The following is a 25,972-nucleotide window of genomic DNA, read 5'->3' as shown; positions in this document are numbered from 1 at the left end:
TTAATATTTCATAGTGAAAATTAGTTCGTAGCATTAAATTGACACAGAACCTTACCAAGTTTGGACCACGTAGGTTTATTTTTTCGATAGCACCGCGGGCCCATATGTGGGCTTTCATGAAAATAATGTGCAACTTTTGGTGTATTATTACCAAAACGAGTGGATATCTGTATTAGGAAAAGTGATAGGCTATCCACTAATCGCTTTTGCCCGATTATAATTTTCTTACTTGTGTTAACAGACATTGTTCTGGATTTACTACAAAAAAATATCGTACGATTTTACCGATTTGCATAAAAAATTGCTTAAGGGGTTCAGTGTTGCTATGCAAACACCACTTGCTGTTGTTAAGCCTCAAACTATTCGGTTGGTTTGGATTTTCTCTCAACACTCTATTAAAGCTTTTAAAGAACGATAGTGTAAGATAGTTTTAAGCGTTCCATATTCTGCAGTAACCTTCAGAAGTGCATCTCTTTCAATTGAGGTGAAGTATTTTAATATTTCAATTTAGCAAAAGTGTCTACGAAATTTACATATACTAGATAGGTAAGACTGGAGAGAATTTTTAGAGAATTTAAAGTTTTCTCAGAAGAATTTAAGAACAATTTTCTTATTTAACAATTTGTTCATTAAAATTCAATCCTTGCTTTCAGTAAAGACATAGTAGGGAACGTTTTTACATCTGTACGGTTTATCTTTACTTTTAATTGTGTATGTATATAATGTAACGATAACTACAAGTTTATTGTAAGTTTTTATTGTGACTAATATTCTGGTGGCATTTTTCCCAATTTGATGTAAGCAGCACACCTTTAAGTGCCTTTATAATTATTTTGTAGACATGCAGGTATATGTAGGTGCGTGTGTGTATACGCTCGTATACATTTAAGCATACGAGTTTAATCGCATATGTATACTTAGGTATGAGTCAGATGTCTCATCCGTGCAGACTGTTGTGTTGAATAATGACATTTCAGCGGGGCGCGACAAATCATTGTACAATTTACAATAGATGCCTGAATTTTGAGGAAAACGTAAGAAAAACATAAAAGCGAATTTTTTCAAACACACGCGCGTGCCGATCTTTGTTATCATCTATAAATTATAATTGTTTTTGTATAACTAATAAGACGAATTTTGAAAATTATCTTTCGATTTTGTTTGTTTTATCATATTTTATTTAATAATTCATTCTTGTATACAGCCATGGATAAATGTATAGCACGCATATGACCATGAATAGAAATCCTAAGAGATTTTATAAAACTTTCATAATAATATGCAAATGCAAAAACGACTGATACGGAAAATAGAAATTCGCTTAGGAATTCAATGATATATTCAAAGGTGATAAAATAGTTTGGATGCACAAAGAGGAAAAAACTATCTGTGCTTGAAAGCATTGAAAAAACTATAGGCTAACGAGGAATGAAATCTATTAAGATTTTTGATTAAATTCGTGCTACTTCCGTGCCAGTGGCTTTATACAGGAATGTGCATAGACCAGTGTTGATTCATGCTGATTTTAATATTTATTGCAATTCGATATTCTGTTGGAAAACGTAACGTTCTTGACTTGTTATTATTATTACATCAGCAATCGATAAGCATACAAACTTCCCTGTACTCTGGGAAACATATGAAGGTATGTTTTCAAAATGCTTTGGACTTGTTTAACCAGTTAACTATGTGTGATGAAGATATACGTCATGAGAAAAATTAAAACATTTTGTGCTATGACGAAGACACACGTCATGATCCGTCCATCCGTCCTTGTCGGATTTCCTCTTACAATTTTATCATTATGAATTTCTATTTGCCATAATAATGTATTTTAGAAACTCCGTCTATATCATTTTGTCAACTTATTGCATTACAACCTAATATTATATAACACATACTCTGTGTATGACGAGTATACTCGTCATTTTACTGACGCAATTTAAATGCATATTTTCCAAAGACTCGTTGCGAAAAATGTTGCCCTGTTTATTGGTCTCTAGTTGTTGTTGTAGGTTGTTGTTGTAGGTTTGAACCCATGACCATTGAGTTGCTAATCGAGACTCTTTGGTTTTAGAGTGAAAATATAATTGGCTTTTCAGCATTAGCTCTATTTTAAGGATGCCAAGGAAGGTACTTTTGAAGAATCGAATCAATTTTGCTGAAATCGATGCTTATGTGCACAGGTGGACCGAAAAATAGGTGCGAAATGTATTTATCAATTCTTTGCCACAGAAATTGCAAAAGCCCACGCTACGTTTTTACATGTCGCAACATTATTGAAAATTAATTTTTAGGTAAATGATAATAATAAAACATAATAACAGGCAAATGGAAAAATGATAACCTCTAACAACTTAAAACGGCACATATCTACTTTCTGTCTACTTGTGTGTGTTTATATATACCTGAATGCCCATTCTACTATCTACCTATCTATCTATCTAGCCCGTCCAATTACCTATGTGACTAGATTGACGACCAATCTGCCTGTCTACCTTCTTCTTTTTCTTGGACGTTATAGCGGCGCGTTGCCAACTACTGAGCCTGCACTGGGATGAAGACCAATTCCGGTATGGCTTTCACATTACATCGAAATGGCCCCTATCAATTGTTTATCTTAACAATACCATCCCACCATCCTCCCCGCATGAAATTAGAGGTACGCCTTCGTGTGGCTTTATACGCAAACATATTGTGCAAAGAACTGGCGCATTTCTTCCATCTCTAGCATCTAGTTGCATGGCGCGACTTTTACTTCCAGAGATCTGGAAAGCACACCTATCCGTTTTTACCCACCTGCCTATATACTTACCAAGCTGTCTTATATGGCGCACTGACGCTCTGACGTAAGGGATATAGTTTATATATAATTAATCTCTAAAATGAAAAGAAACATGACGGACTTTTTTCACATTTAGAAATAAAATTTCTTAAATGAAGTGAAGGTATTACATGTGCTGTTGAGGGAGAATGAAGTGACAGTGCGGCTAGCACATCGGTAAATGTTGAATCAATAAAGAGTTTAAGATGATAAATGGAGCTCGGATCATATAAAGAAAAGTTGTGAATGTGAAGCAAAAATTATTCACACAAATTTATATCACTTTTTGTAATGGTTTCAAACACTTTTTCGAAAATTCACTTCTCTTTCATTGATGCGATATTACGATGACAAATAATTTGCACTTAATATAAAATCACATCGTTACTGAAAATTGTATTATTAAGATTTCGAAACGGATTGACTAATAAATAATAATCTAATAATAAATTGTACAAACAGACACAGCTTTGCTTTGGCAAAAGCAAATATTAACTGAATAAAATCTTTGCTCCTTGCTTCGACAAAGAAGACCATCACAATTTTTGAATAGTTAGAACCACCAGATACTATAGGCAATTCAATATTTTGTATACGGTTAGAAGTAAACAAACGTTAAAACATTAGAATGCGGCAATACCGGCTGCGAAATACCTTAATCCGCTCTGCCTAATACAATTTGTCATCTATTTGGGTCACAAAGTGTCAATAATTATAGCCTGTTTCCAAGTAAGGGCTGAGACTTTACAATAACCCCTACGTGGGTGTAGAACTCAAAACGTGAATTGTGTTCATCATAAAACAGTAAAAATTAGATGTGGATGCCATAGAAGGGTCCACTTTTCCTATGAATATTTATACGATTGAGATTTCTATTTCATTTGTTATACAAAATTCTTTTTATTCTTTTTCGTTGTATGTAGCCGCAAGATATTACAAATTGCGAGTGCTTTCTATATAAGAATTTTTTAATAGCGCTTTCAGCTCGTCGCTCGTCGTTAGGTAAAAGCATTTCGAATTGTATTAAATTTCATTAAAATATTTCATTAAGTTGAGGCTTGTCAGTTGAACACTTATACACTTACAAATTGACAGATATCAACAGACAAATGGACAGACATTTAATATGTGAAAAATTCCCTCGCATTTCTAATGAATATTCTGATCATTAATGTGTGTCTTCAGCGTTTTACAAATGAGATAAGGCAAAAACTAATAAAATCTTGTTTACGTATTGAATGCAGAAGACACTTAAATAATTGTTGACACAATTGTTTTTAGTGGGTGATCACAACTGACGTTGTAATGATGTCAGTTTTCATCAACCAATTCGAAAAGGAAATCCAATAAAAATATTTCTTATAGAAATAGGAAAAATTTTTGCGATTTCTATTTATGTCTATATCGATATACACGTGAACAATGGACGCATTCCGTATGCGTGTTTATATGTGAACTGGGATAATATTTCGCAACAACTTTATTATAAAACAATTTAATTTCCCACTCTAAAAAAGGCGACTCATTTATGACTTGACTGCTTTGCACACAAACAGGCCAGAACAAGAACATGATGAGCTTGATAATGATTATGATTCTGATCAGATAAATGCCTATGACAACGTGGTAGCAGCAGTTGCAATGCCATGGTCAGTACAGTTTGTTGATCTAAGCCAATACTTGACTGCAATGTTATTAAATACATTTCAATGCAAAAATATTATACTTAACCATTTCACATACATGCATTCATATGTGCCTCTATCTACAGATATATTTATACATTCACGTGCCTTTTGTTTTCTAGTAGAAAGAGAAAGAGCAAGAAATAAGATGAAATTCATCTTATTTTTTTTTTTTATTTTTTATTTTTTATGTACAAGTAGTTGGAGAAAGATGCGAATTTTCCATTAAAGTATGCTTATGTTTACGTTAATTTATTGCAAGGACGTTTTAAGTTCTTTTATGGTAAAATTTACACTTATATTCTCTCTCTCTCTCTCTCTCTTTCTCTCTCTCTCTCTTCATTATTCAAATTTGAAAAAAATGGCTCGACGGAAAAGTATTTGCCAACAATAGAGAGATGGAGTTGACGTTTAATGGCAAGTGTTAAGGATACCGAGCATATTGTTCGACCGCTGATAAAAGTTCTGAAGAGAGCTTCAATTTTAGCTTTTTCACTTTTATGTTGCAAAATAAATAAATTTTTTGTCTTCCCCTGTTGCGGGTGAGCGAATACTTCTGCATAGTTATACTTAGCATCGCATGTTTCGCTAAACAGTTTCGCATTACTCAGCCATATTACTTTCGCCTTTGGAACATTCTGATAATACTTTCGTCTCTCTCTTATCTCTTCTTCGTTTATTCATAGTGTTCTCTTCTTCACTTCTATTTGTATCTGCGAAGTCGCATCCATCGACAGTGGCAAACGCGTCCAATTTACTTTCAGACAATCCTTGCTCAAGTGAGAGACGCATGTTATGATGCAATAGTAAATCTGCCTGAAATCTGAATATAGGAAATTAATTTTGCATCACAATCATTTGCAAAAGCCTTCATAATAATAGAGTTGGCTTTTAATATAATATCTTCCAAAGGTTATATGATTTCTCCCAGTATTCAAAAAAAAAAAAAAAAAAAAAAAAAAGAAAATAAAAATAAATAAATAAATAATAATTAAATAAATTGAGAAAAATATATTAAAAAATTGTGTTCAAAATATAGGGTGAATTTTTATTTTAAGCATACGCGCTTTTTGTACGCCTTTTTCTGTTATCATAAAATTTCTCTAATATCTCCAATGCATTTGCAGAAGCAATTCCTATTCATTGGCGACAGCAATGTCCAGCAATTACAACAGGCGTTCTAATTTATAAATTAACAAAATCGAAAGACAAAAAAACTACTGTTCGACTGTTCGTTCTTTTCATGAAAAGTGTATCAAACTATAACAGGATAACGTATGTGTCGGTATTTGAAGTGCAAGTAATTTTTAAAGCAAAAATGCTTTATCTATATTTGAACACAGTGTTAAATTATATATATACCAATATATGTATACTTGTTGCAAATTGAGAATGCAACGATTTTATTATTATTATTATTATTATTATTATTATTATAATGAATTTCGCCAGAGAAATAAATTCTAAGAGTAAACTCTTAAAGCACTAGCATCTAAGGCAATCGGTTTTTCGTAACGATTTTACTAAAGTGGCGAGTTCATGTTCTCAAAAACTTTTTACTAACCACGCGTTATTAGCCGGAATATATTTTCACGTAACTAGATCACCTTTTATTGCGGTCGGTCGCTCTGAGCGTTCTATGGTAACTTCAATGTTGGTAGTCTACGCATATGTAATAAAAGTTGTAAAGCGTAGCGATGTCATGACGTTAAATGTAAAACATTTTTGACTTAAAGTTGAAAAGGCAGTCATTTGATTTCACGTGGTACATTCAATCCAAAGAAAAAAAATGAATATTTTATTAAACTCTTTATTTGAAGTACAATTGAATCAAATAAACGACGAATCAAGATATAAATGATTTTTGTGTAAGCTCTTGACAAAATTCAAAAAATATTTCACGAATTTTTCGAGTACAATCTTGTAGGGAATAATTTTTATTGCACAGACTTTCCTTATATAGATCGTATATCGCTTTATAGCTTGTAGAGTGTTCGTAGTTTGCCTAACATTAGCCGCAGAGCGAAAGAAATATTTCGTTTATGAACGAACTGAGTAGAAAAAGAGTAAAAGACAAAACAAACCTTCAGAAAGCATCCAAGGCAGACATATACACATTAAAACGCGTAATAGTTTATGACTAAAGATTGAATAAATGACGTTTATTAGACGCTTGATGATCGGACGGATTACTGGCTTTTTCATCCTTTTCATGTGCATAGATTTGTGCATACAGATTTCTATCTATTTTTAAACACTGTTACTAACATATACATACCAACATACAGACATTTTAATATTAGCAAGTACTTTCGTTAGCACAAGCAAAAAAAAAAAAAAAAAAAAAAAAAAGTAAAAGAGATGATATTAAATGCAATTAAATGGTTGATCACAACAACCAACAACGTCAAATTAAAATACATGAACCACATAAGACACACACGTATTTGTGTGCAGCAAAAAATAACGGCCACTATAAACTATAAACGTAGTCACAATATCGAAACTCTTTTTATTTCCACTTCTGTAACTAAAAGTGAACGGTTTGAACCCCATCGCCATTTGTTATATATATTCAGTCCATCGCTCAGTAAATTTTTATTTATCATACTTTTGAATGTTCTATGATTTCCACACAGGAAAATAAGTTTGATGTAATGGTTGCGTTGGGTTTTGTATGTCAAACCGCATTCGTGTCCACGTATTGCAAAAGCCTTATGTTGCATCGTGTATATCGGGAACGCCAGCAGCTTGTCGTATGACGATATTACAAAATTGTTCGAATAGACAAACATATCTCTTAAATTCTTTTATAGCATGTTTACTGATATTTTGGGCAAGACGGGGATGTTGCTGCACCCTACTTATTCGACGGTAAAGTAAAATATCGTTTATTGTTAACGCAAGGAAATCAATTGATGGCGTAAAAGAATTGTCCTTGGAGGATACAATTTAATCCGTGTTCGCAAATACATGGATAATTTTAATGCAATTAATGCTGCCTACCCTCAACTTGATAAAATAAGTGTTTTAATATATAATTTTTTTTTTTTTTTTTTTTTGTTTACTTTACCGGATACTTTTAAGGAAATGTACATTTTTAGAGTAAAAACTATCAAATAAAAATAATAAGGTTCGGTGCTATTAGCAGAGAATAATGTACAATGTATATTCTTATACATGTTTTTTAAAGATTGGAATAGCTTTTTATCTGTTTTTCCGCGATGTTCGAATAAGGTTTTGTCGGTTTTGTATCTTTCATAAAATTGGGATACAATTTTGTATGTACGTACATAAATATTAGCGTCACATATAATCCACAACTAAGCGCTCAACTATAACAAGTCGGGAAATACAAACTGGATGTATGCTCAAGGAAGAGGACATAACAGTGTCTAGTAGTGTTAGCGGATGGACTACAAACAGCTTGCGGGCTCACGGGCATCAAGAACATATACGTATACAAATACCATATTTCAATGATCCCAATGCCGCCGGAGGGTGACGTTGAGAAATTAACAAAACCCTTGCAAAAGCTAAACCAAATTTGAAAATACAAATATCAATAAAAAAAAAACATACCTTGTGTTGCTAAAAATGCAAAACAAAATTATTATTGATGAAGAGCAATTACTTAGGCTTATCTCGTTCTAATATCAAAAAACAAAGCTTACTGAGTGCAAATAAGAAAGGCAAAACGAAATTGACACTTAAAGATTATATGAGGACTTTTTATAAAATTCGCTTGTAAGGAATAATGTTAGATTAAACTAAATATACGTTTTTGAGTGCATGTAATTTTATATTACTTTTCTATGCCCATAAAACAGTAAAGTACGCCATGTAAGGGCGTTGTTTAAAAATTGGCTTTGCTTACATTTCAAAAGTAAACCATATATATATATATTGTTGTTGCAAAATTAAGATCAAATGTATTTAATTGTTGCAAATATCTAATTTGTTTGCTAGTCATATCTAAATACTACGTCACGTGCGGTGTAATTCCTCTCTCTCTCTCTCTCCGTCACTATCTATCTGTCTCTTTAATTCGCTAATAAGTGGTTTGTTTTGTTTTCGATACCCATCGCCGAAGGATGAGGTGTATATTCATTTAGTGAAAACGTTTGCAACGCCGAACAGCAAATTTCAGAGGCCTCACAAAGTATATTCTTGGCCAGCATCAAATTGTGAATCGAGTTAAACAGGTCCGTGTGTAATATCTGTTGTAAAGATTCCCCTGGCCGCAAAATAAAATCTATCGCCTTCAAATTTGGCAGAAACGTTGAAAGTTCTTGCACGCAGGTACATATCAAAAATGGCTAAATTGTGCGAAGGACACGACCACAGCCGTACGTAAAAAGGGGACACCTGTATTTTTCATAAGGAATAAAACATAGGTTGTTTGCTCATTACTCATAAACTACAGCAGATGAATCTACGAAAATTTGATCGTGTATTCTATGGGCAATGCGAAAGTATCTCTACAAAAATGGATAAAGTTGATGTCGCCTACCCAACACTACTGTGTATCGAAATTTTAATACATTTATAACGCGCTGAAACAAGCTTCTAAAATCCGATATGTGAATAATATATGAAAATATTTGTTTCCAACGCGGAATTCACCTAAGCATGTTCATCTGTTCGCCCGCCCATACGTCCATTTGGCTAGCTGTGTAATATCTGAGGAAAAAAAAATGAGGAGATCGCTTACAAACTTGCCAAGGAATTCGAAAATGGCCCAATTCTTTCAAAGGGCACGCCTAGAAAGTCCACATGTGTATGTTGGAAAAATTGTGAATACGTTTGCTTTTCGTATTTTTTGTTTGTTACACATTACATGTACAACGCATACCACCATATAAATCTTCACTCTCCCTATCCAATATTGTATAGTATGAAAATTTAGTTCTTTCGTTTTCCTTGTTTTTAGCATTGTAGTGATGGGCGTAAAAGGTTCGGTCACGGCCGAACATAATTTCCTTGCTTGCTTTTTCTTGAAATTGCTGTTTTACTCAGGCAATTTTAACTTTTAATTTGTGGCAGTAGTTGTTTACTTTATTTTATTATTGGATTTTCTTTCTTTTTAACTTTTATTTTGCTTTCTAGTATACACACACATGTTATTCCTTGTTTTATATTTAATTCCTATCTCTATCTTTCTCTTAGAATTTGGAGATTCGGCCGACCGACTCCTTCGTCGCCTTCGTCATTGATTTAATTACTTTACTGCAGTCCACTTAATAATATTGTTGCTCTCATCAAACAGAACGCATTCTCTTCGATATGATCCGATAGCTTCCTTCTTACTGCAAATGTTATATGATTTCTCATAACTGCGTTTTCATATTTATTCCATTATTTTATTATTATTGTACATAAATAATGGGTTATAATAAACCGAATTAGATTTCAAGAGAGATATGTTTGATAGTCTTCTAGACATAGTGTTCATAAGGCATCCATACCTTTGCTCAACGTGAAGAGTTTCTTCGACTTAATTGCCTTCATATGTCTGTCGTTTTGTTAAAATCACGATTCCAGCTTTAAACTTGTTCTCAGATTACTTCTTATCACTCTCTCGTCAGGTTAAGTTTAAAGCTTAGCTAGGAAATCTCATTAAGAGCTTTAAATATGATCTGTATTTTATCATGAGTTTGATGCGTCATATTGAGCTCGGGAAACAAGCGATGCTGCCAAATTGAAAAATATTGCATTTTTTTAAATATGATTTGAAAAATAAAATATTGAACGATTGCCCGATCGCTCTACCTTCAAAGTTAACATATATATACCCATATACGTACAAATTTTGCAGATTTATTATAGAAAAAACAAAATATTCTTCAAAATTTTCTTTTATCGCCATTAAAACAAATGCATTCTTCCTGGACCTCTTGCTAGCTTCAAAGGACTCTTTTGTCGTGCCCTTAGCTCATTCTCAGCGCCTTTTTAAAATGGATTTTACTCATTGGACAAATTTCTGAAATTTATCTGACTGTTTCGCCCCTAGTGCATATATCTTTTGTCTGTTTGTAAGCGACTTGGCGGCATGATATTCGCTCTAAAACATAAAACTTAATTCAAACTCTACGTCCAAATAACTTTTTCATTGCAAGACATGTAGAGCTTTCGAAGGTGCAATTGGCAAAAAGAGCAGTTTCAAAGACCTCGAGTGATAGATGGCTCTCGAGTTTCCTTCGCTAACTCAATAGAGTGCGATCAACTTGTAAAGAAAAGAGTAAAAAATTTATACTTGCCTGAAGGAGAACTTTTGATATTCATCCATCATCCCTCAAATCAAAGCATGAGAATTGCAAAATGTTTTGTTTCGATGTGCATCTCTTTCGAGATCATTTTTATATTGGCTTTTTGACTGCTTAAATGTATATGTATTTGCCAGATTTCACTTTCACTTTCAGTTTTATTTATTTATTTATTTATTTTTTTTGTGGTAGACGTATTTGTGCAGAGACCATATCAAGTTTTTGAGGAAAGCTTGATGGGTTAATTTTAAATCCTTGTGAATGCCTTACTTTGGTTCTTAGAACTGATTGATTGTAATTAACTAAGAGTGTATTTAAATTTTTTCAACTGGATGTGGCTAGCAGAAAGACGGAAGTAAATTGACCAGCGAGATTTACGGTAGCTAAGAATACAAATAATATCTATAATCTCCCATAAGTATTACATAGATTTGACAAAGTGAAAGGTAAATCTTGTTCGGGCATACTATTTGCTATGATGTGTATAAAAGTGATATCGGCGCTTTTAAGCCGTATTACATATGATACGATAGACTTAATAATATAATAGTCAAGTTTGAGGTATATTTAGAGCATTACATGTGCTTGCGTATATATCTGAAAATATCTTTCTAGTGATTGACTTTTAGTTTAATTACAAAAAAGAGCTTTTTTGAAAGACTGTTGAGCACAAAAGTAACGTTTGCATCGGCTATTGTAATTGTAACACTGTGTTCTAATCATAGGAATTTGAATTTGTACCGTAAACATATGAATTGGTTTTAGCTTTGCCATTTTGCCTAATTTATGAAGTAACTTCTTTTTTTCGTTATAAAGCATTACTTTTTTTACAATCAAATGTATATCGAAATGTGCACAGTATTTTTTTTTCTCCCTGTTAAGTATTTATGAATTAATAACAAATGACGGTTACGGTGACTATTAATTTAGTTTTTAAATAAACATTGTTCTTTGGCAATTAAGAAATTGATTTTCCTAATTTTTCTTGTAAGAGCTTTTATTATTAAATTGTAAAAATTTATATATTATGCCGTTATTTTTTAAATAAATATTTATAGTATTAAAACAGAGAAAAAAAGGACAAAAAATTCTTAAATTCGAAATCGTTATGAATGCGCCATAAACATTATATAGGTAACATGTCCGTCCGTACAAATGTCTACCCGTAGACACCAATCAGTCAATCTGGCTTGTTCCCACATGTCTTATTTTTACTGATTATCAGATGATCACGCTCCTCCCGCACAAACTGTTGATAAGACAAGATTCATATAAGAAAATATAAACTTTTGATAAAATGTACAAAAATACATGGAACATACATCATCACCGAAGAATAAGGAAATATAGTAAAAGCTACTTATTCGCGGTGTATACATTCCACAAAAATGCCGCGAATACAGTAACCTAATGATAATGGTAATTTATATGGGATTGTAGGGGATACATTCCTAGATGACAAATATATATAAAAATTCATTTTAATTGAACATTTTGAACATTTTTAATTAATTATCTTAAGGCTGTGATCTTAATGGTTTGAAGAATTTTGTAAGTTTCTCCTGCTTGGCAGTTTTTAGAAGCTCCTTCAATTCAAACTGATACATAGCAGTCGCATTAGCAAATTTGCCTCTTAAAAATAAGACTTCATTCCATAGACTGATCAATGTTCATAAAGAAATCGCGAAACTCATTTGCCATTCCTAAACCTTTGCTAAGACTTTTCAAATTAAATGTCACGTTTTCAGTGCTAGTTGAAGCCTCGTTCTGCAATGGGCGGTGAATTTAACATTTCCTCCAGGCCGGTTTCAGTCAAATCTTCATCTTGCGATTCAGGCAACCGTATCCATCTCGTTCTATTTAAACGGTATTATAAAAGGTATAAAATGTATATGAAATGTATAAAATGTATAAAACACATACAAACTTGCAAACTCCATATAAAAGTCAAAAAAAAAAAAAAAAAAAACGGGAATAGGTCGCTAATAGTTGTTGCTAATTTTAAACAATCCACAGTAGGGAACTTTGCACATTTCGCAAAGGCATAGGCTGGAGTCACCGGCTACTCACAGCATATGAAGACAGGTACCTAGATTAACAAACAAATGGACGTATTCTGTTGCCTGCTAAAACTCTATATGTCGCTATAGATATATTTATGATGATTTGCAATTAAAGTTTCTAAACATTTGTACACTGCGTTTCTATTTTCAGCTTTGCTTAAGAATTTTTGTTGCTTCTTCTGCTGCTTAGCTAACAAAATATTGGTCTCTTCGTTTGCTTAAAAGTTTTTTTAACTTATAATTCCTTTTTTGTTTATTCAGTGCGTGACGTTTTTTTTATTTTTTTCTGGAAAATGGCGTCACTGCAATTGGATTTTTGTGCAATTGTCTTTATTTGATTGTTTGTGTATGCGTTGCTGTTTGTGTTCTGTGCTTTGTATGTTTTGTTTAGAATATTTAATTCTCTCCCGTTCACTTTCCTTGTCTATCTCTTCTCTGTGTGTTTCTTTCTCTCATTAAACATTTATTATTTTGGTCGCAAGCTATACTTTTTTGGTTGCAAGCTATACTTTTGGGGTCGCAAGCTATACTTTTGGTTGCAGGCTATACTTTTGGTTGCAAGCTATACTTTTTTGGTTGCAAGCTATACTTTTTTGGTTGCAAGCTATACTTTTGCGGTCGCAAGCTATTCCTTTGCCGTCGCAAGCTATACTTTTTTGGTTGCAAGCCTGTTTGTTACTCTCTTAAGCACAAATTTGAAATTTATTTTAAATTTTTTACGAATTGTATTCAAAATTTTATGTCAAAAATCTGATAATCACGTTTATTACACGGGTTTTACTTAGAGATGATCTAGTGTCGATTTTATTGACTGTGAACTTTAAAAGACTAAACAACACCTTCTTAAAATTAAGTTCGTATATCAACACTGGAGAAAAAACAAAATAAACATTTGGTTTGGTTTTTTGATTATAGTTCTAAAAATTTTTGAATAAATATTAAATAACAAACAGAAAAATGTTTAAGAAGGAGAATATGGATAGTTGGAACGCTGTATTTACCGAATGTCAATTACGTTCAAGTGATTTAAGCAAACCCACAGAAGGATTCCTAACAAGCGTGTTGGTTGTTTACTTAAAACGTTTTGGTTATAAAATAGAACCTCCAAGTACAATGGAGAATAATGAATATCATCTGTTTCGGATCAAATTAGTTAAACAAATTGATCACATGCTTAAAATAACCAACGAGTCCTATGTTTTTACGTACTACGATTTAATACGCCCGAGTAAGTGAAATACATCGAATGCCTGCAAAGTTATATAGATTTTCATTTCCTTAAAGCGCCTAAGAAAACCTCCCAGATGCTACGCATTCTCCTGAATTATTTGTTTTATTACAACATGTACAAAGAGGAAGTTTTCAAAATGGTAGGGAAGCCGTTAAATGAACTGCAGGACCTAAAAGCTCGAGTCGAGAAAACAAGATGTGAAAATGAAAGAAGACAAAAAGACAAAAACGCAGAGCTTAAGCAATCTATTCAGATGTTGAATGAAGGATTATCAACTAGTCGGGAAGAATTAAAAACTTATGTGGAAAAAATTGGGGCAAAAAAAGGGGATATTGGTAAACTTGAACGTGAAATTGAAGAGCTCACAGAAAAACAAAAGCAGCTGCAAGAAGATAAAAACCGTCTTCTCAATAAAGTGGTATCTAATGATGAATTTCAGGAATTAGGAAAGTAAGCGAAGGAATTATGATAAAATTGCAAAAATTTTAACAATTAATGTTTTAGGCAAATTCCGCAGTTGGAGAATAAATTGGCAACTCTAACGAAAGAGCAAGGTCACATGGAATCTGTGCTAAGTAAACGTAATGAAGACATTAAAAAGCTGCAAGAACAAAGTGCTGAACTCGACGAGTTAAGCAGGGTATTCCCAAAAGATTTATTAACCCAATTAGAGAACAGTAACAAACAACTGAAAAATCTGCAAAGAGAAGCTCCATTTGCAGAAAGTAAGAATAAACTCTCCGATAAGGATATCAAAGAATTGAAAGAAGCCGTCGAACTACTCCAAGCAGAGTATAGCGCCAAAAAAATGAACTCGGAAGCAAACGGCTAGAAGAAAAGAAGAAAATTGCTGAGCAACAACATGTTATCAAGGAAAATGAAAAAAGAATAAAGGAACTTGAACAGCGGGAAATTAATTTAAAGTACCGTATCGCAGAGCAGCGGGATATTGAGAAAATAATAGATGAAGGCATAAGGGAAATTATGATTGATTCCGATGAATAATAAATTTCGTTTATTATAATCAAAATATATTTTCCAAGATTCCATAGATTGTTTCTCTAGATGTGCCCATTGGACTGCTTTGAGTATAACTGAGTATTTAGTTAATAAGTATTCAGAGCACATGCAGTTGTATGTTCGTTGTTCTTGAATATTTGTAAGTGCTTAAGTGCGCTTAAGTGTGTCTTTTGGGGGTTTTGCATCCATAGTCAGAGTTGGATTGAAACTGGTATGAGTTTCTATGTTTTTTCCTTTCGCTTTATGTTTAGCCGCAGCACTCTCTCATTCTTATAAGTATCGAGAGTTGTTGACTTTTTTCTATTTTTTTTTGGTTTTTTTCTTTTTTTGACGTATTACGTTGTTCAATAACCGCAGCACCCTGTGTTTTGAGACTTTATTTTGGTAGTTTGATAGTTTGGTAGGGAGCATGAGTTCGTTAGTTCGTAGCAGTGTTGGCGTGTTAATGCCTATGTGCTTTAGCCCTTTAAACGTTTATGTGCAGATTTAATACCAATGTTGGTTACTCAGAGCTGAGAGCGCAAATGTCTTTCTTTATAACCAATCTTTTTGCTATGGTTGTTATTGCTGACATCGGTTGTTGGTACAAAATTCTGCCTTACTCTCAGAAATTTCTTTGATTACTTGACAGCAATTGGTATTGTAAAGTTTTGCTTTCTCTGAGAAAAAGTTCTTTGAGTGCCCTGGCATTTTGTTTTTGTTGTCAAAAAGAGAAAAACAAATAGAGAAAGAATGACCAATATTGGTGTTTATATCAATATAAATCTATGCATTTTGGATTTTAATTTTTTACTTGTTGTTTTAGTACAATACAGCAAAATAATAGCAATATAAATAATATCAAAAAGACTTTTACATCATATAGGCATAGGCATGCATGATAACACTTTTACTCTTAGAAAGGATATTTTTAGTCCCCTAAGAACACACAGCAAAGCGAATTTTGTTCTCAGGAAAGTCAAAAAGGCTGCCCATAAGAACGCCCAGCAAAGTAAACTTTACTTTCAGAAAAGTTAAAAAAGGCATTCGAAGGCATAAGCAAAACAAACTCTAAGAATTTCAAATAACAAAATAAAACACATACAGCACGTACATAAATACATATATGTTACATAGAATATATATATATATATATATATAGTATATGTTATATAGAGTATTTAAAAAAATATTCTCGGCCTTAAAGTTTCATAGATTTCATGATGATGAACAAACTCTTCATATCCCCTCCCACTGAAGCTATAAAATTATTCAAAATAGCTATGGTAGATGATGGTATGGGATGGTTTCCATGAGCTGATTGTTGCAAGGCATATCTCTCCGATATTTCGTCATTTAATAACGCTTACAACCTTTTATAGCTGAGAGCTTCTGGTTTGAAAAAACGCTTACTTTCTCAAAATTAAATTACAATAAATACGACTTTTTTGATATTAGTTTTTTTTTTTTCATTTGCCGAATGGACCGAATATACCGAATATATATTATATATTTTATATAGAATTTTGTTTTTGATGATGATATTAGTAATAAATAAAAAAAAAAAAGAAGAATTCTTTTAAATAAATATATCTGGAAATTAGCCATTCGTCAGAGTGCAGAGTACTTGAAGTAGAATACAACATTTAATTATAGACAATTATTACATTCTTCTAAATGCGTGTAAGCATAGAAACTAGATTGATGCTGATGATGGATGCTAATTCAAGAATATATATATACTTAATGGGATCTATGAAAGCTTCTTTCTGAGTGTAGTGCAAACAGTTTGAAAAAATGAATATACCCTCATATGTATGTAACTAATGATGGTAACATGTTCGTGTTCGTGCTGCTACCGTCTCTCAGCAATCTCAATCGATTCAGTCGTATTATGTTCATTTGTTCATTGTTTCATTTGCTTAGTTTGCTCAGTCTTCAAAAGTCGTTCGTTTGGAGCGTTTGGAGCTTATGATAAGAATATCTAAATGAATAATGATATTAAAAAAAAAGTATATAGAAAAAGTGTATGCAATAAAAAATTGTTCAATTTCTTCAAGGCTTTTTTACGAAATCGTAATATTTTTGGAGAACATAAGAATAAGAACGGATGATTAACCTGAAGAAAGTGAGAAAACAAGTTAAATAATAATAATGCAAACCGAATAAGACCCTCTCTCCACGACTAAAATAATAATAGTGTGCAAGATTGGAAAAAGGGAAATTATTTGAAGAAAAAACAAAAAAAAAAAATAATTACAAAATAAATAAATAAAATTAAAAAAAAAAAAAAAAAACAAATTGAAACCAATGAAAAGAGAAAGAAACTAAACAATTTGGTGCGAAGACTTTTTCAATAACAAAATATTAAAAAGTTGATTTTGACTTTCGCAGCGAAAAAGGATTTTGCGTAGGGTTTGTTTACTGTGCTTATTGTCGAAATAATATATGTAAATATTGGATGGTTGAGTCAAGCTAAGCATTCTCATCCAGTTTATATAATATATTAAGGCTTTCATTAAGAAATGAAATAAACGAAGTAAACTTAACCATTGCAGCAATACAACGGAAGGCCATTACTAGCTTAGTAGCTTAGCTTAGCTTAGCTTAGTTTTGTTTATAGCCTTCTTCGTTCGGTTCGGATTTTTGAATTTCGAACGAGAAGGATATGTGAATTTCCTACCGCGAAATAATATGCATAATAATAGGAAAGAAAGTATTAACACATAATAAATGCTTTTGCATATGATTAATTCATTAAAATATATTTAGTAATTAGCTTTCGAATGAGAGAGTTGCATAAATTTCTTATCGCCTGAGATTTTAATATAAACAAAACGCAAGATAAAACAATAGCCGACAAATGTATATGAAATAAGTAAATAAATTAAAAAAAAAAAATCCCTTTCAACAATAAGGATATGTGAATTTCTTATCGCGAGAGCTTGCGCGACGCGACATAATATATGCAAATAAAATCTAATAGTGAGAAGAAAACACAAAATAAAAATGCAAAATTCCTATATATAGTATTACTAATATTATATAAACAAATAAATATTTCAGCCTAAAGTGTTTTACTATCATTTCTTTTATATAATATAAAATAAGGCAAGGATTTGCCGGTAGGAACGTTAAATACGTTACGTATTTTCATGGAAATTTCTGTATTCTCCGCTTAGAATAATAAAAAACTAAAAGCCAAAAACTAGAAATTGACGGAAAACCGGGACAACGTTAAGACGTGTTTTTAATTTTTGATTTTCATTTGTTGTTAGTATAGTAATTGTTAACGGTTTTTATTTGTTTGGGGTAAAAAATGTAAGCAAAAGAGACGAAGAACAAGCGGAAAAAGTGGTAGAGCCGGAAACTTGTGCGAAGAAGAAATCCAGTAAAATAAAATTATAATAACATGAAATTCGTTTTTGATTTTTGCATCCATGTGTGCATGCATGCATGCATGCATGCATGCGTGCATAATAAAAAAGAGAATAATTTAAAAAGACAATTCCTTGGCGCGTGAATTACATGTATAGGTGTTCGTAAGTGTTGAAAAAAAGAAAAAGAAACTAAGACAAGGGTTAATGATTTAATGACTTAATACGAGTTAAAAAACAAAAAAAAAAAAAAAAAAAAACACTAAATCGAATGATAGACAAAAATTTTAAAGCAAAAGCTCTAACTTGCCAGCTGAGTTTTATAAAAGCTTATGAAATATTCAAATTATAAAGTTTTTACGGTTGTGCGGTTGTGCGTGTGCGACACTGAAGGTTTCCATTTAATTGTCTCATTTATTTATTTATTTATTTATATATATTTACATTTGAAAGTTTCCATCTCATTTTACTTCAAAAAAACTTTCAAATGTAGCGTTCAGATGTCGTAAAGTGATATTCGTTCGTTTAGCAGCCCATTTTCGTACACTCAGTGAACCGATCAAATTTATTTCAGTCGTGGGTGTATTTCAATGAAGTATTTTTCTAATCAAATATTTTAAATGACCCGGATAAAACAATTTTTGTCAAACTTGTGTTATTCGTCGTCACTGCAGATAGTATCTTAGTTATATCCTTTCTCTACGCTATTATGTAGGCAAGTAAATTCCAATCAATTAATTATTAATAAAGTGTTTAGGTTGTTTGTTTTTGGTAATTCTATCGGTCCCTTTACGATTTTTAATAATAGTGTACGAGTGGGACGGACGTGCGTACATTGACTTAAAATCTTGCCTTAAAATTCAAATAGGTATTTGAAGCTCTGTAATGGCTATTTTCTGGATGTTACGAACGCAACGAAGCAACAAGTTTGCATCATTCATTGATGGATGTAAATATTCAACGCGCACATAATTCAAACGAATTCAACACATTTTTGATTGAAAACTTGTAAAGATACATGCTTGCACACGCGCGCGTAATGAATACTAAGATATACAGTTATATGCATGTAGATCGTGATTTTTTTTTGCTCTTTTATTATTATTATTATTACTGGAATGTTATTGCCAAGGAATTTTTGTTATGCAAAAAAAATTAAAAAAAGTTTTATTTAAGAGGTACGAAGCAAATTAAACAAAATATTCTTAAAATAATCAGCAAGATATAAACTCGTGCCAATATTTGATTGAAACGTTCAAACATTTATTTAAAAAAAAACATGTCTTCGAACGAAAGCCAAAGGTTAACGAATTACATTTCCTGATTTTTTTGAAAAATTATTTTAAAAAATTTTTAAATCCTTTCCTTTTGTTTTTCTTCTTTTTTTGTTTGCTTTCGTTATTTCCGCCTTTTTACTCTCTCCAAGAAAAGGCTTATCTCAAATTTTATTGCATCCCGCAACAACAGATGAATATTTCGATATAAAAATCAAATATTTGGAACTATCTTAACTTTGCCGTATTTCATACTTAGCGTTAAAGAAGAACAGTTCGAATGAATTATCGCAAATATCTCTCGAAGTATGCGATCGTTTCGGACAAACAACAATACATTTTGATATCGAAATTGTTAAAAATTATTGATTTAAAAGAGCAGCATGAGAATGGAAACTGATGGAATTTGTGTTAAAAAATAGATTTTTTTTAATTGTTACAAAATACAAAAAAAAAAAAACGACATTTCATAATGTTACCATGAAGATATGAAGAAGTGAATCTATATCTCGGAGCAAATAGTTCGGCGCGTATGCAAACAATTAAAATAAAACAATTAAGACAATTCTATTCGGTCGTGATCGAATCTCTCATACTCATTACCGTGATCGTAGTGAGACAGAATGGAATTCAATTTTCGTACTCTATAGTATAGAATTGTATGCGTTCTAGTTTATGGGTAGGAACAAGCAAAAATACGGAAAACAAAAGTGTTTCTCAGACGGACATATGGACAGACAAGCAGATGGACGTACTTAGGTGCATTTCGCATTTGAAGCCGGTCAGGAATTTGTACATTTTATAGTGTTTTTGAAGGTTGCCTCTGCACGTTATGAAAAGCATGGAACAAGAAAATCAAATTTTGCTACACTATAAAATTGGATTAGCATGGCTGATTTTTCCAAGATTTTGTAGATTTATCTGATGTAGTTTATGAGTAGTGAGTGCAAAGTCACGTTTTTATTTCTTGTGAGAAGCCTTCTCAGTTTACGTATTAATGTAGGCGTAAACTTTAAGCGGGATGGACCAAACTGCGTGCAAGAACGGCCAATATTTCTGTTAAATTTAAAATCGATAGCTTAATTTTTGCGAGTAAGAGAATGCCGACATTACACAAACGGAGAGACGAACAGACGGACAGATGAACGTGCTTAAATCGATTCAGAATTTGATGCTGATCAGGAATACATACATTTTGTGGCGTCTCGGAAGCTTCCTTCTTGCGTCGCAAACGTTTCGACAAAATGAATACAACCCCTCGTCTTTGGCGATGGGTATATTAATAAACTATTTTAATGCAAGTGTAAAAAGACAATTTAATTCATATTTAAACAGTTGTTGCCCTACAAATGTCAGAGTGATGCTTGCGTTTTATCAACCTCGCTACCTACATGCTTAATAGTTTCTCATCCAACTTAAATTAATAGAATTTTTAATTTACAACAATTTTTGTCTTTTTTTTTCTCATTATAAATATTTGCGAATAGTATACGTAAAGTGATAAAAGGAAAAATGTAAAAAATAAAAAAAAAAAAAATTGTTTTCGAAAATAAATAAAAAGAACAAAAAGTGAATGTTGTTCCTTAACGAAGAAAAATACATCAATTAACGAATATTTGAATTTTATTTACTTAAAAAACATTTTGAATGCACTTTAACACTTGAGTTAAAGTTATTGCGAACGGATTTTAATGAACAAAAAAGAGAAAAAAACTACTTAAATATGGTGAGTTTTCTATATATTTGTTCGTAATGCATCGTAATAAAAGAAAAAAAAAAATTAATTTTCTTTAAATTGTTACCATTGTCGTTAAACTGTTGGAGAAAACATATTATTATTAAAATATGGTCACGGGTGATTGCGAGAACGGAAGGGAACGGAACGGAATATATAAATTGAAAGAATGCCTAGAAGATTCCTTTGATTGCAAATCCACTAAAATGATTAATGATCAATAGCTTAAAATAAAAGTGTTCCGACTGCAGTCAGGATAAAAATCATTTAAGTGAATTATACGAGTATTTGAGAATTATGTCTATTCCCTTATAGCGGTAAATTTTAGATGAATGCCGAAAATATCTAAAATCATTTCGTCGCGAGCAAATTACTTTTATCGTGAAATTTTCTTGAAGGAAATTTAATAATATGACAGATTTTCATTTTCCGACTTTCTAAAGGATCCAAGATGGACGACACAACTACATAGAGGTAGAATTTTTATGTGAATAAGTCTTAGTAATGGATACAGATGTTATTTGAACGTGCCAGTCAATATAAGAAAAGGCAATTGCTTAAATTGAATTGAGTCAAATTGAACTCCTGTTACATCTTTGCGAGGTCAGTGGGTCTGTCATTTGCAAAAGACCCTCTTCGTATAGAATGTATCAAGTGGTGGGCGTGTAAAGGTTCATATATAAAGCTAGGTAATGACGTTCTACTAATAAATTACTGATGACAATATATATATATATACAACAACAATAACAATAATAGCAATAAGAACAAGAACAACAATGTAATGCTATGTTGTTTCACTTCTTTTAGCCGTTTGTTTGTTGGACTAACTGGTAGAAGTGGGAATTTATACTTTTTAGCAAAACACGAACTAAATAAACAAAACCTGCTATAAAATGAGGTTTCAGTTTTTTTGTTTTTCTCTTCTTCTTCTTCTTCTTCTTCTTAACTCTAGTGCCTTTTTTATGCGTTTTATAATTTTCTCTCATTTTATTGCTATTTTGTGTTTTTTAGTTAGTTGTGAATTTTTCTCTAATTACTTTGGCCAACAACGACGCGTTGTGACGCGGCTAAAACAAAAGCAAAATAATAACGACAGACAGAAGCAAGGTTGCGTGTTAAAATGTCTTTAAGAGACATCTATTTTTCCTCTTTTTTTATTTTTTATTTTTTTTTTCTATTTTAACTTCACCTCAGAATTTATTTAGCTTAGGTGTAAAAAAACACTAAAACATTTAAAAGTATTTATTTAACAGTATACCAAGAACAAGAAAAAAAATCTGAGAAAAAAAAAAAAAAAAAAAAAAAACAAACAAAACAAAACGACGAAAGAAAAGGAAAGAGCCCATCAGCATCAGTGATAGAAATAAAAAGGAGGAAAATGTATTTTCAAGTTAATTAATTTTTTTTTTTTGTTTTTTCTTTTATTTACAAAACGGCAAACATGGAAAATTGTACGTAATAGAATATATGTCTTTGCACATATACATATAGGTAAGATAGTTAAGTTAATGAGCCCTAGGTGGTGAATGTCAATCATTATATGCGAATCGAATGTAAACTTATCTATGAATTCTTTTCATGAGTTGCAACAACTTGAGCGGACAAAGAAGTTTAGCGTTCTGCTAAGATTATTTAGCGTCCGAGTTAAAGTCTTTCATAATAATTTTTATATAATTTTTGAAAAGTCGGTTAATTGTATAAAATTTGCGATGAATATCTCCATTTTTGTTAGATTGTCCTTACAAGGGGAAATGCTATCGTGAAAAGTCTTCAAACATATCAATTCAGTACATATTGTATATAATATATCGCACTTTAATATAATCGAAGAGTAACTTAATTAACATAAAAGTATCGGGTAATGCCAGAGATAAAAATTCGATTTTATAAAACGAAGTAGGCAATGCAAACGCGGCGCAATCTTTAATCCCCTCGAAGATGGACACGTACTCTATATGGCTGCCATCGTGTACATTTATTCGTGTGTGAGTGTGTGTGTGTGTGTTTTGTTTTATTTTTTATCCTTTTGCTATGCGATCTGGGGATAGAACTCCTGCTGGTCCGTCGCAGCAGCATGCACGTTTGGCCATCTGTAGCGCCTACGTATTAAAACTGCCCCTCCCCACCGCACCACACATATTCCATCGATCAATCTCCTCCACGGGATCACCGTTTGCTCTTATTGCTTGTATTTCTGCTAGTGGGACCTTAGTGAGCGCCCTTATTCGATTTCACTGCCTCTTCTCTCCACCCGCTACCTTTGTAAATGTCGTAGTTCAGGGAGCACCTTTGATACGAATCCATCTATGGCGCTCCAAACATCCCTACTGGCAATTCTGCGTGCTGAGAATTCTACTCCACATCGGCGCAGCTGAGCCACACCGATTAACTATCGTGTCTGAATCTGGGCATCGATATTTAGTCAGAAAGTCTATGAGATATTAATTTACCTCGTAATGAGTTCTATCGATATACTTTGGTAACGATTAGCGTCTTGTATTCGATCGATAAAGGCATGACATTTATCGTTCGGTCATATACTTCCCAGACTGCGATGCCCTTATTCCGTTGACAAGGCAGCGCCATCTTCCCTATATATCTTTCGCTATCCTCACTTCTTTCCGACCATAATCATATTCGACGAATAGATGGCATACTGTGAGTGAATGTTTGAAAAAAAAAAAGGAAAAAAAAAAACTTCTTCGTAAACTTTACTTTGGCATTTCAATTTAAGCAATTCTCGTACGATTTCAGTTGGGGTATTACGTAATGTTGTGAAATACTTTTAGAAAGATTACATTTACTAAATTATTATATATATTGAAAAAGTTTCTCTTTTTCAAAAAACGTTTTCATTGTTAAGAATGTACAATTATTCAGCTCTTATTCGCTTTGCGCTGGTGTTACGTTTATTTAATTAATTGAATCGTAAAGTTAGTTTTCGTTGATACATTCGAGATGAAATGAATATTTCATACTAACAAATCCTTTGATAAATTCCTAGCATTTCTAATTAAATTTTCAATTTTACTGTGCCTTAAATCACGTAAGAACATTATAGTTAGTCACACTTCTTTTGCGTAGTTTCGTTATTATAAGATAAGCAGATCTGTGAAATTCTTTTGAATGCGAGACTTAAGTAAGTAAAAAAGAAATTACATTTGGTTTAAATCGAATTCATTGTGGCCTTCTTTTTTTTATTATTAACATTAGTTGTTTGCTTTTCGATAGCCGTAAACACATTTCGAAACGGGAAGAGCATATGCATGTAAACGCAATGTAGCGCATTTTACAAGCAATACAATCTAAGCAATATGGGAGTAGCGTTTGCTATCACAACTAATTTATATAAAATTTAATATATTTGAAGCATAACATATGCTAAGTCGTTTGCATAACATACCCAAAGAGTTATACGCACGTAAGATAAAAGGAAGAAAGAAAAGAGTTATAGGTAATCATTATTGTTAATGTTGAGTGATATTAGCGGGCGATTCGCCCTATCAAAAATGGCCAAGAAGATTGGGGAAGGAGGAAGATTCGCAACACGCGTAAAATAGACGGATGAGACGGTTAATCATTAATTAGGAGCATGAATAGGAATTCAGAAGGGTTAAGCGTTTTACCCAAAAGTAGTATTTTGCCGATATAATGAAATCTTACCGGTAATGGGCGTAATACTTGAAGCTTAAACTTTACGATAGAAAGATCTTTCACCGACATATTCTTGTCTCAGTTGTATATGTATATGCAAGCTGTGACCTATATTTCAATTGCAATGCATTTAGTTTCCTGTCACCGTCTAGTGCATTTTTCCATTGTAGTAGCAATAATTTGTATTTTATGGCTTTTTAACACGCACTCTCTCGGTTTACAGCAAACTTGTGAAAAGTATTATTTCGATGGAAAATGCATTTTTTTTTTTAGATAATTTTATTGCTATTGCTCTTCTACGTAGTCGCATTAAAAAATTGATTTGGGCCATTTGAACTTTAAATGAATTTTAAAGTTTTTTGCAGCAAATATTGCGGATCAGTTTAAGAAAATTTTTATTATAATGTTTTGCTTTTAAAAAATTTTCTGATAGGAAAAGCAACTACTCACTCACTTTGCGCAAGCAATGATGGCAAATGCTACGATTTGTGAACGATTCGGCAGCGTACTTTAGCGTTTGTTGCTGTTAATGCGCCAAACCGTTCCAAATATTATTATAAAACTTGAATTCATTGCGAAAACTTATTGTTATTTAAACTTAAATTTCGATCAAGCAAAGCTTTCCGTTTCATCTGATAAAAATTTGTTGAAAAGCAATTATTTTGCATAAACTAGGCATCCATGTGTGTGTTTTGATAGCAATGCAATCAAATACCATAAATACTATACATATATCATATTTGATGAACGCTTGTTTTTTTTTTGAGAGAAGCCGGTAATAATCTAATTTAATTAAATTGGAAAAAATTTTTCCAAAAAAAAAGCAAAAGAAGAATTTTTTTCAATTTTCTTAACTGGAAG

At 32.1% G+C, this 25,972-nt stretch overlaps 2 protein-coding genes and 1 long non-coding RNA gene across 3 annotated transcripts in view; all 3 read left to right on the top strand.

Annotated features, from left to right (window-relative positions):
• Window positions 1-25,972, top strand: part of LOC119632547 — a 104,352-nt gene that overhangs the window by 18,392 nt on the left and 59,988 nt on the right. The window lies entirely within an intron of this gene.
• LOC119645034 lies at window positions 12,583-14,839 on the top strand. The gene is made up of 3 exons (XM_038044828.1): window positions 12,583-12,654; window positions 13,754-14,066; window positions 14,123-14,839. The coding sequence occupies exons 2-3, from the start codon at window positions 13,796-13,798 to the stop codon at window positions 14,521-14,523; spliced, it is 672 nt and encodes a 223-aa protein (XP_037900756.1). The 5' UTR covers window positions 12,583-12,654; window positions 13,754-13,795; the 3' UTR covers window positions 14,524-14,839.
• On the top strand, window positions 16,633-25,430 carry LOC119645036. Its single transcript, XR_005248596.1, has 3 exons — window positions 16,633-17,196; window positions 21,207-21,445; window positions 22,920-25,430. It is a non-coding gene; the product is annotated as an uncharacterized LOC119645036 (long non-coding RNA).

This window comes from Glossina fuscipes, unplaced genomic scaffold (genome assembly GCF_014805625.2).
Source record: "Glossina fuscipes isolate IAEA_lab_2018 unplaced genomic scaffold, Yale_Gfus_2 1, whole genome shotgun sequence".
Lineage (NCBI taxonomy): Eukaryota > Metazoa > Arthropoda > Insecta > Diptera > Glossinidae > Glossina > Glossina fuscipes.
The sequence above is the reverse complement of the archived record's forward strand: the minus strand, read 5'-3'. Positions and strand labels throughout refer to the sequence as shown.